The 13,388-nt window shown below is 47.9% G+C and overlaps 1 protein-coding gene across 2 annotated transcripts in view; it reads right to left on the reverse strand.

The window, feature by feature from the left end:
* The window catches only part of PMS2 (PMS1 homolog 2, mismatch repair system component), a 292,359-nt gene that overhangs the window by 249,253 nt on the left and 29,718 nt on the right, over positions 1 to 13,388 (reverse strand). Inside the window, exons 2-3 of one of the 2 annotated variants that reach the window (XM_063934475.1) lie at positions 3,083 to 3,121; positions 2,506 to 2,645 (exon numbers count right to left, since the gene is read on the reverse strand). In XM_063934475.1, the coding sequence (XP_063790545.1) occupies positions 2,506 to 2,645; positions 3,083 to 3,099 (157 nt within the window). In that variant the 5' untranslated portion in view covers positions 3,100 to 3,121. The remainder of the gene's footprint in view (positions 1 to 2,505; positions 2,646 to 3,082; positions 3,122 to 13,388) is intronic. The other variant, XM_063934476.1, reaches the window with a different exon arrangement.

The raw sequence follows: 13,388 nt of genomic DNA on the forward strand, positions 1-13,388 counted from the left end.
TCCAGGTTCGCTATCGCTGCTCTGAGTGACTCCATCTTGAACTTGAACCTTTTTATGTAAGTGTTCAAGGATTTCAGATTTAAAATGGGTCTCACCGAGCCGTCCGGCTTCGGTACCACAAACAGCGTGGAATAATACCCCTTTCCCTGTTGTAGGAGGGGTACCTTGATTATCACCTGCTGGGAATACAGCTTGTGAATGGCTTCCAATACCGCCTCCCTGTCGGGGGGAGACGTTGGTAAAGCAGACTTCAGGAACCGGCGAGGGGGAGACGTCTCGAATTCCAATTTGTACCCCTGAGATACTACCTGCAGGATCCAGGGGTCCACTTGCGAGTGTGCCCACTGCGCGCTGAAATTCTTGAGACGGGCCCCCACCGTTCTTCACTCTTCTGGCTCTGTAAGGGGGCCGGCGGCGCGGCTCCGGGACCCATCCATGGCTGGGCCTGTGATCGTCCCTCTGGAGCTAATGTCCAGTAGCCTAAGAAGCCCAATCCACTCTGCACGCAGGTGAGTTCGCTTCTTCTCCCCTTAGTCCCTCGATGCAGTGAGCCTGTTGCCAGCAGGTCTCACTGAAAATAAAAAAACCTATTTAAACTTTTACTCTAAGCAGCTCAGGAGAGCCACCTAGATTGCACCCTTCTCGTTCGGGCACAAAATCTTAACTGAGGCTTGGAGGAGGGTCATAGGGGGAGGAGCCAGTGCACACCAGCTAGTCCTAAAGCTTTTACTTTGTGCCCAGTCTCCTGCGGAGCCGCTATTCCCCATGGTCCTTTCGGAGTCCCCAGCATCCACTAGGACGTTAGAGAAATATACTTTACAGAGAAACAAAGTCCATATTTTCCATTACTTTATATGAACAGCTATGTGTTACTAATCTGAATAACATACATAAAATATGGCAAGGTGTTCTCTTTCACTTGTGTGCAATATGCCACCATGATTGATAATATGGAGGTGTTTCTCTGACATACTGTAGAACGTATGAGTGACTGATAGCTTGGCAGAAAAGTACTTTGTGGATTCATAAATGGGGACAGGGCTAATTATGTCACAGCAGCTCAAATTACTGCATTCTTCACTTCCATCAGGCCCTAAAGACATGCTGGGAGTTGCAGCTGTCTGTAACAGAGTGGGTATGCAACACTTTTGTAACACACTTGCTAGGTTTGCACTTAATGTATTTTTTTTCTCCTGGTTTCTATATGATCTTTATAAATTTCAGGTTTAGGGGGTAGCCAATTAGAAGCACTCTATTTTCTGCCGATAAAAACAGCCTGATATCGTAGTTTTTGACTGATGGTCATTATCATGAAATCCAATTAGAGTCCGGTTTTATCGGCAGAAAACAGAGCCGCGAGCGTACGATAACACATAGAATCCGGGATAAATTCCCAATCCCATGTGTTATTCTGGCTCCTTATTGCGGATTATCTTTTCTGTGCCTAAGGCACCCGAACCATAAACCCCAATAAGTGCTGTTATTGGGTGGGGGGAGAGAAGCCCGCCACATCGGGGCTAATTGGATAGCCCCTGGCGAACCTTTTAGCAGCTGAAAATTACCGCTGCTAATAGGATACCCCCCTTAGAGATCTTTTGAGAGGAAAAAAAAAAAACATAGTTGTAACAAAGTAAAGTAGGACCAAGCTGAAATAATCGTTTTCTGAAGGGAGTATGAATTGCCTTATTGATCCCTTGTTTTTAAAACAGAACAGTTTACAGCATAGAGGTATATTCAATAAGTGTCGAAAGCTGCCGTCTTGTCGCAAAGACGGCAGCTTCCAACAGATTTAGATCAGAAGAGGTTCTGACCTATTCAATGCCGGGCCATTTTTTCCGACAAATCGGGAATTCCAGTCTTGTCGGAAACAACGTGGATTGTCGGATTAGCCGCGGATCCACATGTTCCGCGGCCAAATCAGACAGGTCGGATTGACAATGTCAGAACCAGGGAGATGAGACGGGGGACAGATCAGCAGGGACGGAGCGGCGTGGATGGCTGAGGAATGGGGAGCGGCTGTTGGGACCAAGCGGCATGGATGCGTGAGCAGCGGCTGTCAGGAGCGGACAAATCCGACAGTCGGATTTGGCCAACTCATTGAATAGTTACCTGTTAGATACTTTCTGTCGGAAAGGATCCGACAGGTATTGAATACACCCCATAATTGTAAATGATGTGCTTTCCTATCTACGAGATTGTGGCACTGTCACACACTATGTACAAACTTAAGGTTAATATAAAAAATAAATCTGTAACAGGCGTTTTATATTTTAAAGCAGAAACTCAGAAGTGCATTCTCAGCATATAACACCAATTTGTAATGTAGTCTTACTGCACATTTTAGTCCCAAATGTTACTGTAAACATGTTTGGTATAAACTTTAAATGATTAATTTTTCCAGTATTATGGAAACCTTAATAGTCAAGTATCAAAAAACCTGCGTTAAAGGTGCACCTCTTGGGTCTGCAAACAGATTGGTTATAAATTCCACAAAAAACACCTTACCAATACTTGTGGCTCCTGCATCGATGCTGTTCTCCAGTAGCTCTTTCACTGCAGTAGATAGACTCAACACTACTTGACCTGAGCAGATCTGATGGACAGACTTGCGATCAATCGGCTTTATTGCTTTAGCCGATTCAGTGCTGAAAAACAGCAAAATAAATTATACTTACACGGAGTCGGATGTAATGAATCAGAGTTGGCCGGTGGTGCGGGTTCCCGGCCGAACTTGGAGGTTTTTTTAAAGCGGCAAATATTTACAAGGCAAAACAATGCGTTGTATATAATTGCTGCTTTAAAAAAAACGTCTGAGTTCGGTCGGGAGTTCCGCACCTTCGGCCAACTCAGATTTTATTACATTTAGCCCAATATGTGAACAAAATGTTTTGCCAGAGCGTTGAAACCATAAAACTATAGGAAATGTTTCAAAGAAAACGGTTACTTGTGCATCAATGATGCATTAAACATTTCTAGATAATAAATTATGTTTTCCGTAAAACGTTGGCCACTGTGTAGGGAAAAAAGAAATATGCCATTTTAATACGTGGTCTAGAAACTTCTAAGGGCAACAATTACCTACCCTTCTGTAACCTGCATTGGGCTTTGATTCCAGAATAATCTGCAGTAGAAAATGTAATCAATTATATCAGTGATCAGTGATGGGTGTCAGATGGGGCTGCAAGCGGCCGTTCAAGTCATCACTTGCAGCCCCCAGCTCCTTACTACATTGTTGCCATATAGTTTAAAAGACCTGCTGTTATGTTATTACAGACAGGTGTCTCTTTCATTGATTAAATAAAATAAGATTTTAAACCTACCGGTAAATCTTTTTCTCGTAGTCCGTAGAGGATGCTGGGAATCCGTAAGGACCATGGGATAGACGGGCTCCGCAGGAGACATGAGCACTTTAAGAAAGACTTTGACTCTGGGTGTGCACTGGCTCGTCCCTCTATGCCCCTCCTCCAGACCTCAGTTAAAGAAACTGTGACCAGAGGAGACGGACAGTACAAGGAAAGGATTTTTGTAATCCAAGGGCAAGATTCATACCAGCCACACCAATCACACCGTATAACTTGTGATATACTACCCAGTTAACAGTATGAAAAACAACATAGCATCAGTCCAAGACCGATGAAACTATAACATAACCCTTATGTAAGCAATAACTATATACAAGTCTTGCAGACGTAGTCTGCACTTGGGACGGGCGCCCAGCATCCTCTACGGACTACGAGAAAAATATTTACCGGTAGGTTTAAAATCTTATTTTCTCTAACATCCTAGAGGATGCTGGGACTCCGTAAGGACCATGGGGATTATACCAAAGCTCCCAAACGGGTGGGAGAGTGCGGATGACTCTGCAGCACCGACCGAGCAAACAGGAGGTCCTCCTCAGCCAGGGTAACAAACTTATAGAACTTTGCAAAGGTGTTTGACCCCGACCAAGTAGCAGCTCGGCACAGCTGTAGTGCCGAGACCCCTCGGGCAGCCGCCCAAGACGAGCCCACCTTCCTAGTGGAATGGGCCTTAACCGATTTTGGGAACGGCAATCCTGCCGTAGAATGCGCCTGCTGAATCGTGTTCCAGATCCAGCGAGCAATAGTCTGCTTTGAAGCAGGGCCGCCAACCTTGTTGGCTGCATACAGGATAAACAGTGCTTCTGTTTTTCTGATCCTAGCCGTTCTGGCCACGTAAATTTTCAAAGCCCTGACCACATCAAGGGACTCGGAATCCTCCAAGTCACGCGTAGCCACAGGCACGACAATAGGTTGGTTCATATGAAAGGATGAGACCACATTAGACAGGAATTGAGGACGGGTCCGCAATTCCGCTCTATCCATATGGAAAACCAGATAGGGGCTTTTATGTGATAAAGCCGCCAATTCCGAAACTCGCCTAGCCGAAGCCAAGGCTAACAACATGACCACCTTCCAGGTGAGATATTTCAAATCCACTGTCTCAAGTGGTTCAAACCAATGTGACTTAAGGAAACTTAACACCACGTTAAGGTCCCAAGGCGCCACCGGAGGTACAAAAGGAGGCTGAATATGCAGTACTCCCTTCACAAAAGTCTGTACTTCAGGTAATGAGGCCAATACCTTTTGAAAGAAAATGGATAAAGGCCGAAATCTGAACTTTTAATGGAGCATAATTTTAGGCCCAAATTCACTCCAGTTTGTAGGAAGTGAAGAAAACGGCCCAGGTGGAATTCTTCCGTAGGAGCATTCCTGGCCTCACACCAAGAAAATAAGAATTTACTTACCGATAATTCTATTTCTCGTAGTCCGTAGTGGATGCTGGGAACTCCGTAAGGACCATGGGGAATAGCGGCTCCGCAGGAGACTGGGCACAAAAGTAAAGCTTTAGGACTACCTGGTGTGCACTGGCTCCTCCCCCTATGACCCTCCTCCAAGCCTCAGTTAGGATACTGGGCCCGGACGAGCGTACACAATAAGGAAGGATTCATGAATCCCGGGTAAGACTCATACCAGCCACACCAATCACACCGTACAACTTGTGATATGAACCCAGTTAACAGCATGATAACAGAGGAGCCTCTGGAAAGATGGCTCACAATAACAATAACCCGAATTAGTTAACAATAACTATGTACAAGTATTGCAGACAATCCGCACTTGGGATGGGCGCCCAGCATCCACTACGGACTACGAGAAATAGAATTATCGGTAAGTAAATTCTTATTTTCTCTGACGTCCTAGTGGATGCTGGGAACTCCGTAAGGACCATGGGGATTATACCAAAGCTCCCAAACGGGCGGGAGAGTGCGGATGACTCTGCAGCACCGAATGAGAGAACTCCAGGTCCTCCTCAGCCAGGGTATCAAATTTGTAGAATTTAGCAAACGTATTTGCCCCTGACCAAGTAGCTGCTCGGCAAAGTTGTAGAGCCGAGACCCCTCGGGCAGCCGCCCAAGAAGAGCCCACCTTCCGTGTGGAATGGGCTTTTACAGATTTTGGCTGTGGCAGGCCTGCCACAGAATGTGCAAGCTGAATTGTACTACAAATCCAACGAGCAATAGTCTGCTTAGAAGCAGGAGCACCCAGCTTGTTGGGTGCATACAGAATAAACAGCGAGTCAGATTTTCTGACTCCAGCCGTCCTGGAAACATATATTTTCAGGGCCCTGACTACGTCCAGCAACTTGGGAGTCTTCCAAGTCCCTAGTAGCCGCAGGTACCACAATAGGCTGGTTCAGGTGAAACGCTGAAACCGCCTTAGGGAGAAATTGAGGACGAGTCCTCAATTCTGCCCTGTCCGTATGAAAAATCAGGTAAGGGCTTTTACAGGATAAAGCCACCAATTCTGACACGCGCCTGGCCGAAGCCAAGGCCAACAACATGACCACTTTCCACGTGAGATATTTTAAATCCACAGATTTAAGTGGTTCAAACCAATGTCATTTTAGGAACCCCAAAACGACATTGAGATCCCAAGGTGCCACTGGAGGCACAAAAGGAGGCTGTATATGCAGCACCCCCTTGACAAACGTCTGAACTTCAGGCACTGAAGCCAGTTCTTTCTGGAAGAAAATCGACAGGGCCGAAATCTGAACCTTTATGGATCCCAATTTGAGGCCCATAGACACTCCTGTTTGCAGGAAATGTAGGAATCGACCCAGTTGAAATTCCTCCGTAGGGGCCTTCCTGGCCTCGCACCAAGCAACGTATTTCCGCCAAATGCGGTGATAATGCTTTATGGTTACATCCTTCCTGGCTTTGATCAGGGTAGGGATGACTTCCTCCGGAATGCCTTTCTCTTTCAGGATCCGGCGTTCAACCGCCATGCCGTCAAACGCAGCCGCGGTAAGTCTTGGAACAGACAGGGTCCTTGCTGGAGCAGGTCCCTTCTTAGAGGTAGAGGCCATGGGTCCTCTGTGAGCATCTCTTGAAGTTCCGGGTACCAAGTCCTTCTTGGCCAATCCGGAGCCACGAGTATAGTTCTCACTCCTCTCCGTCTTATAATTCTCAGTACCTTGGGTATGAGAGGCAAAGGAGGGAACACATACACTTACTGACTGAAACACCCACGGTGTTACCAGAGCGTCCACAGCTATTGCCTGAGGGTCCCTTGACCTGGCGCAATACCTGTCCAGTTTTTTGTTGAGGCGGGACGCCATCATGTCCACCTTTGGTTTTTCCCAACGGTTTACAATCATGTGGAAGACTTCTGGGTGAAGTCCCCACTCTCCCGGGTGGAGGTCGTGCCTGCTGAGGAAGTCTGCTTCCCAGTTGTCCACTCCCGGAATGAACACTGCTGACAGTGCTATCGCATGATTTTCCGCCCAGCGAAGAATCCTTGCAACTTCTGCCATTGCCCTCCTGCGTCTTGTGCCGCCCTGTCTGTTTACGTGGGCGACTGCCGTGATGTTGTCCGACTGGATCAGTATCGGCAGACCTTGAAGCAGAGGTCTTGCTTGGCTTAGAGCATTGTAAATGGCTCTCAACTCCAGAATATTTATGTGAAGTGATGTCTCCAGGCTTGACCACAAGCCCTGGAAATTTTTTCCCTGTGTGACTGCTCCCCAGCCTCGCAGGCTGGCATCTGTGGTCACCAGGACCCAGTCCTGAATGCCGAATCTGCGGCCCTCGAGAAGATGAGCACTCTGCAACCACCACAGTAGAGACACCCTTGTCCTTGGAGACAGGGTTATCCGCTGATGCATCTGAAGATGCGATCCGGACCATTTGTCCAGCAGGTCCCACTGGAATGTTCTTGCGTGGAATCTGCCGAACGGGATTGCTTCGTAGGAAGCCACCATTTTTCCCAGGACCCTTGTGCATTGATGCACTGATACTTGGCCTGGTTTTAGTAGGTTTCTGACTAGCTCGGATAACTCCCTGGCTTTCTCTTCCGGGAGAAACACCTTTTTCTGGACTGTGTCCAGGATCATTCCAAGGAATAGAAGACGTGTCGTCGGGATCAGCTGCGATTTTGGGATATTGAGAATCCAACCGTGTTGCCGCAGCACTACTTGAGATAGTGCTACTCCGACTACCAACTGTTCCCTGGATCTTGCCCTTATCAGGAGATCGTCCAAGTAAGGGATAATCAAAACTCCTTTCTTTCGAAGGAGTATCATCATTTCGGCCATTACTTTGGTAAAGACCCGGGGCGCCGTGGACAATCCAAATGGCAGCGTCTGAAACTGATAGTGGCAGTTCTGTACCACAAACCTGAGGTACCCTTGATGAGAAGGGTAAATTGGGACATGGAGGTAAGCATCCTTGATGTCCAGAGACACCATATAATCCCCTTCTTCCAGGTTCGCTATCACTGCTCTGAGTGACCCCATCTTGAATTTGAACCTCTGTATGTAAGTGTTCAAAGATTTTAGATTTAAAATAGGTCTCACCGAGCCGTCCGGCTTCGGTACCACAAACAGTGTGGAATAATACCCCTTTCCCTGTTGCAGGAGGGGTACCTTGATTATCACCCGCTGGGAATACAGCTTGTGAATGGCTTCCAATACCGCCTCCCTGTCGGAGGGAGACGTCGGTAAAGCAGACTTTAGGAAACGGCGAGGGGGAGACGTCTCGAATTCCAATTTGTACCCCTGAGATACCACCTGAAGGATCCAGGGGTCCACTTGTGAGTGAGCCCACTGCGCGCTGAAATTCTTGAGACGGGCCCCTACCGTACCCGAGTCCGCTTGTAAAGCCCCAGCGTCATGCTGAGGACTTGGCAGAAGCGGGAGAGGGCTTCTGTTCCTGGGAACTGGCTGTCTGCTGCAGCCTTTTTCCTCTTCCTCTGCCACGGGGCAGAAAAGAGGAGCCTTTTGCCCTCTTACCCTTATGGGGCCGAAAGGACTGCGCCTGATAATACGGCGTCTTCTTATGTTGAGAGGCTACCTGGGGTAAAAATGTGGATTTCCCAGCAGTCGCGGTGGCCACCAGGTCTGATAGACCTACCCCAAATAACTCCTCCCCTTTATAAGGTAATACTTCCATATGCCTTTTGGAATCCGCATCACCTGACCACTGCCGCGTCCATAACCCCCTTCTGGCAGAAATGGACAGCGCACTTACTCTTGATGCCAGTCGGCAAATATCCCTCTGTGCATCACGCATATATAAAAATGCATCTTTTAAATGCTCTATAGTCAGTAATATACTATCCCTATCCAGGGTATCAATATTGTCAGTCAGGGAATCCGACCAAGCCACCCCAGCACTGCACATCCAGGCTGAGGCGATTGCTGGTCGCAGTATAACACCAGTATGTGTGTATATACATTTTAGGATATTCTCTTGCTTTCTGTCAGCAGGTTCCTTAAGGGCGGCCGTATCAGGAGACGGTAGTGCCACTTGTTTTGACAAGCGTGTGAGCGCTTTATCCACCCTAGGGGGTGTTTACCAACGTGCCCTATCCTCTGGCGGGAAAGGGTATGATGCCAATAACTTTTTAGGAATTATCAGTTTTTTATCGGGGGAAACCAACGCTTCATCACACACTTCATTTAATTCATCAGATGCAGGAAAAACTACGGGTAGTTTTTTCTCACCAAACATAATACCCTTTTTAGTGGTACTTGTACTATCAGAAATGTGTAAAACATCTTTCATTGCCTCAATCATGTAACGTGTGGCCCTACTGGAGTCAGTATCCGTGTCGGCGTCTGTATCTGCCATCTGAGGTAACGGGCGTTTTAGAGCCCCTGATGGCCTTTGAGACGCCTGGACAGGCACAAGCTGAGTAGCCGGCTGTCTCATGTCATCAACTGTCTTTTGTAAAGAGCTGACACTATCACGTAAGTCCTTCCATAAGTTCATCCACTCAGGTGTCGACTCCCTAGGGGGTGACATCACCATTACCGGCAATTGCTCCGCCTCCACATCATTTTCCTCCTCATACATGTCGACACAATCGTACCGACACACAGCCCACACACAGGGAATGCTCTGATAGAGGACAGGACCCCACTAGCCCTTTGGGGAGACAGAGGGAGAGTATGCCAGCACACACCAGAGCGCTATATATATATATATATATATATATATATATATATATAAGGATAACCTTATATAAGTGTTTTTCCCCTTATAGCTGCTGTTATGTTAATACTGCGCCCAATTAGTGCCCCCCTCTCTTGTTTTACCCTTTTCTGTAGTGCAGGACTGCAGGGGAGAGTCAGGGAGACGTCCTTCCAGCGGAGCTGTGAGGGAAAATGGCGCCTGTGTGCTGAGGAGATAGGCTCCGCCCCCTTCTCGGCGGACTTTTCTCCCGCTTTTTGCTGTATTCTGGCAGGGGTTAAAATACATCCATATAGCCCTGGGGGCTATATGTGAGGTATTTTCGCCAGCCAAGGTGTTTTTATTGCTGCTCAGGGCGCCCCCCCCCCAGCGCCCTGCACCCTCAGTGACCGGAGTGTGAAGTGTGCCTGAGGAGCAATGGCGCACAGCTGCAGTGCTGTGCGCTACCTTGGTGAAGACTGATGTCTTCTGCCGCCGATTTTCCGGACCTCTTCTTGCTTCTGGCTCTGTAAGGGGGCCGGCGGCGCGGCTCTGGGACCGGACTCCGAGGCTGGGCCTGTGTTCGGTCCCTCTGGAGCTAATGGTGTCCAGTAGCCAAGAAGCCCAAGCTGGCTGCAAGCAGGCAGGTTCGCTTCTTCTCCCCTTAGTCCCTCGATGCAGTGAGCCTGTTGCCAGCAGGTCTCACTGAAAATAAAAAACCTAAAACTAAACTTTTTCTTAGAAACTCAGGAGAGTCTACAATCTTTATGTGACAAATACGATATCTCCCAACCCGTATTCTACGAATATTTACAACTCCGCTCCTTTTTAAACTCCCTCCCCAAATCCCAGGTTATTCGCCAACTCACCCCCTTGGAGCGTCTATGTATTTACTCTCCTATGAGGCAGGGTATCATCTCTATACTCTACGGATTACTACGATCCCTGAAGGCAACAAGCCCCCTCCCTCACGAACATAGGTGGGAGCGGGACCTCGGCCCTCCACCTGATGAAGACTCATGGGAAACCATTAGACAAAAAGTAGCCCAATCCTCAATTTCCTCTCTTGTGAAGGAAAACTCTTATAAAGTCTACACCAGATGGTATCGGGTCCCAGCAACAATGCATAAGATCTTCCCCGGGTCCTCCCCACTGTGCTGGCGTGGTTGCGGCCAGATTGGAGACTTTAAACACATCTGGTGGTCATGCCCCAAAATGCATACGTTCTGGTCTCAGGTGGAGGCGCTCTTAGGCTCTGTCTTTTGTTCAAGGATAACTCTGGGTCCCTGGTCAGCTCTGCTGGGCCTACCCTTACCCAACCTAGACAACCAAGCTAATAGCTTAGTGCTCCAAATCCTACATGCAGCTCGCTGTGTAGTAGCAAAAAATTGGAAAAACACCAATGTTCCCCCTAGGAGCATGCTAATAGCAAAAATCTGGCATATCTCCACGATGGAGAAAATCACAGCCTCCTTACATGACAGATCGGACAAATTTAGGAGGATATGGGAACCATGGTTCACCTATACTACGCCCCCCGCCACTGGAACCTGACGAGATGTGTCACACGGTGAGGCAGTTCTCTATACCATATAGGACCCAATAAACATAAGAGATGTAGTGCAGACCCTGGAGGTACAGATGGTATGATTTGTAGCTGGGAAGTATTACCCTCCCATCTTATGTATTCGCTTAGACCGCTTCTCTGACGAACCACCATTCTCCCATCCCCCTCCCCCCCTCCCTTTCCCCCCATTCTTTCTCTCTCTTCTCTTCTCAGAACCTTTCTTATTATTTTCTTATTATTTTCTTTTTTTTTTTTTTTTTTTCTGCTTATTTGATGTTTAAACATAAAAAATTAGGATGGTCGTGACATGCATATACTGGATATTGTTACAATTTACCCTTGTTTCTGTAATATTTGGTTACCCCCCGTAGGGGTTAATTTGTATATGATTAAGCATCTGCTTGGAGCTGTCATCTCTTGTATGTTCTGTTCCTGCATGCTCGACTTTTCTTTAATAAAAATATTAATTAAAAAAAAAAAAAGAAACTCAGGAGAGTCCTAGAATGCACCCTTCTCGGCCGGGCACAAAAATCTAACTGAGGCTTGGAGGAGGGTCATAGGGGGAGGAGCCAGTGCACACCAGGTAGTCCTAAAGCTTTACTTTTGTGCCCAGTCTCCTGCGGAGCCGCTATTCCCCATGGTCCTTACGGAGTTCCCAGCATCCACTAGGACGTCAGAGAAACATATTTTCTCCATGGGGGTCATTCCGAGTTGTTCGCTCGTTGCCGATTTTCGCTATATTGCGATTAGTCGCTTACTGCGCATGGTTCGCAGAGCGCATGCGCTTAGTTATTTTACACAAAAGTTAGGTATTTTACTCACGGCATAACTGGGTTTTTTCATCGCTCTGGTGATCGTACTGTGATTGACAGGAAGTGGGTGTTTCTGGGCGGAAACTTGCCGTTTTCTGGGCGTGTGCGAAAAAACGCTGGCGTTTCTGGGAAAAACGCGGGAGTGTCTGCAGAAACGGGGGAGTGGTTGGGCAAATGCTGGGTGTGTTTGTGATGTCAAACCAGGAACGAAACTGACTGAACTGATCGCAATGGCTGAGTAAGTCTCGAGCTACTCAGAAACTGCTAAGAAATTTCTCTTCGCAATTCTGCTAATCTTTAGTTCGCAATTCTGCTAAGCTAAGATACACTCCCAAAGGGCGGCAGCTTAGCGTGTGCAATGCTGCTAAAAGCAGCTAGCGAGCGAACGAACAACTCGGAATGAGGGCCCATATTCGGTGATAATGTTTAGATGTCACGTCCTTCCTAGCCTTTATTAGCGTAGGAATGACCTCATCTGGAATACCTTTTCCGCTAGGATCCGGCGTTCAACCGCCATGCCGTCAAACGCAGCCGCGGTAAGTCTTGGAACAGACAGGGACCTTGTTGTAACAAGTCCTGCCTTAGAGGAAGAGGCCACAGATCTTCTGTGAGCATTTCTTGCAGATCCTGATACCAGGTCCTTCGTGGCCAATCTGGAACAATGAGAATTGTTCTCACTCCTCTTTTTCTTATTATCCTCAACACCTTGGGTATGAGAGGAAGAGGAGGAAACACATATACCGACTGGAACACCCACGGTGTAACTAGGGCGTCCACAGCTACCGCCTGAGGGTCTCTTGACCTGGCGCAATACCTTTGTAGCTTTTTGCTGAGAAGGGATGTCATCATGTCTATTTGGGGTAGTCCCCACCGACTTGCAATCTGCGCGAAGACTTCCTGATGAAGTCCCCACTCTCCCGGATGCAGAGCGTGTCTGCTGAGGAAGTCTGCTTCCCAGTTGTCCATTCCCGGAATGAACACTGCTGACAGAGCGCTTACATGATTCTCCGCCCAGCGAAGAACTCTGGTGGCTTCCGCCATTGCCACTCTGCTCCTTGTGCCGCCTTGGTGGTTTACATGAGCTACGGCGGTGATGTTGTCTGACTGGATCAGAACTGGTCGATTGCGAAGTAAGATCTACGCTTGACGTAGGGCGTTGTATATGGCCCTTAGTTCCAAGACGTTGATGCGAAGACAAGTCTCTTGACTTGACCAAAGTCCTTGCCTGACTTAGGGCATTGTAAATGGCCCTTAGTTCCAGAATATTTATGTGTAGGGAAGCCTCCTGACTCGACCATTGTCCTTGGAAGTTTCTTCCCTGTGCGACCGCTCCCCAACCTCAGAGGCTCGCATCCGTGGTCACCAGGATCCGGTCCTGAATGCCGAACCTGCGGCCCTCTAGAAGATTAACACTGTTTAGCCACCACAGTAGAGATACTCTGGCCCTGGGGGACAGGGTGATCCGCTGATGCAATTGCAGATAAGACACGGACCATTTGTCCAATAGGTCCCATTAGAAGGCCCTTGCATGGAATCT

The sequence above is a fragment of the Pseudophryne corroboree genome, chromosome 7, assembly GCF_028390025.1.
Source record: "Pseudophryne corroboree isolate aPseCor3 chromosome 7, aPseCor3.hap2, whole genome shotgun sequence".
Lineage (NCBI taxonomy): Eukaryota > Metazoa > Chordata > Amphibia > Anura > Myobatrachidae > Pseudophryne > Pseudophryne corroboree.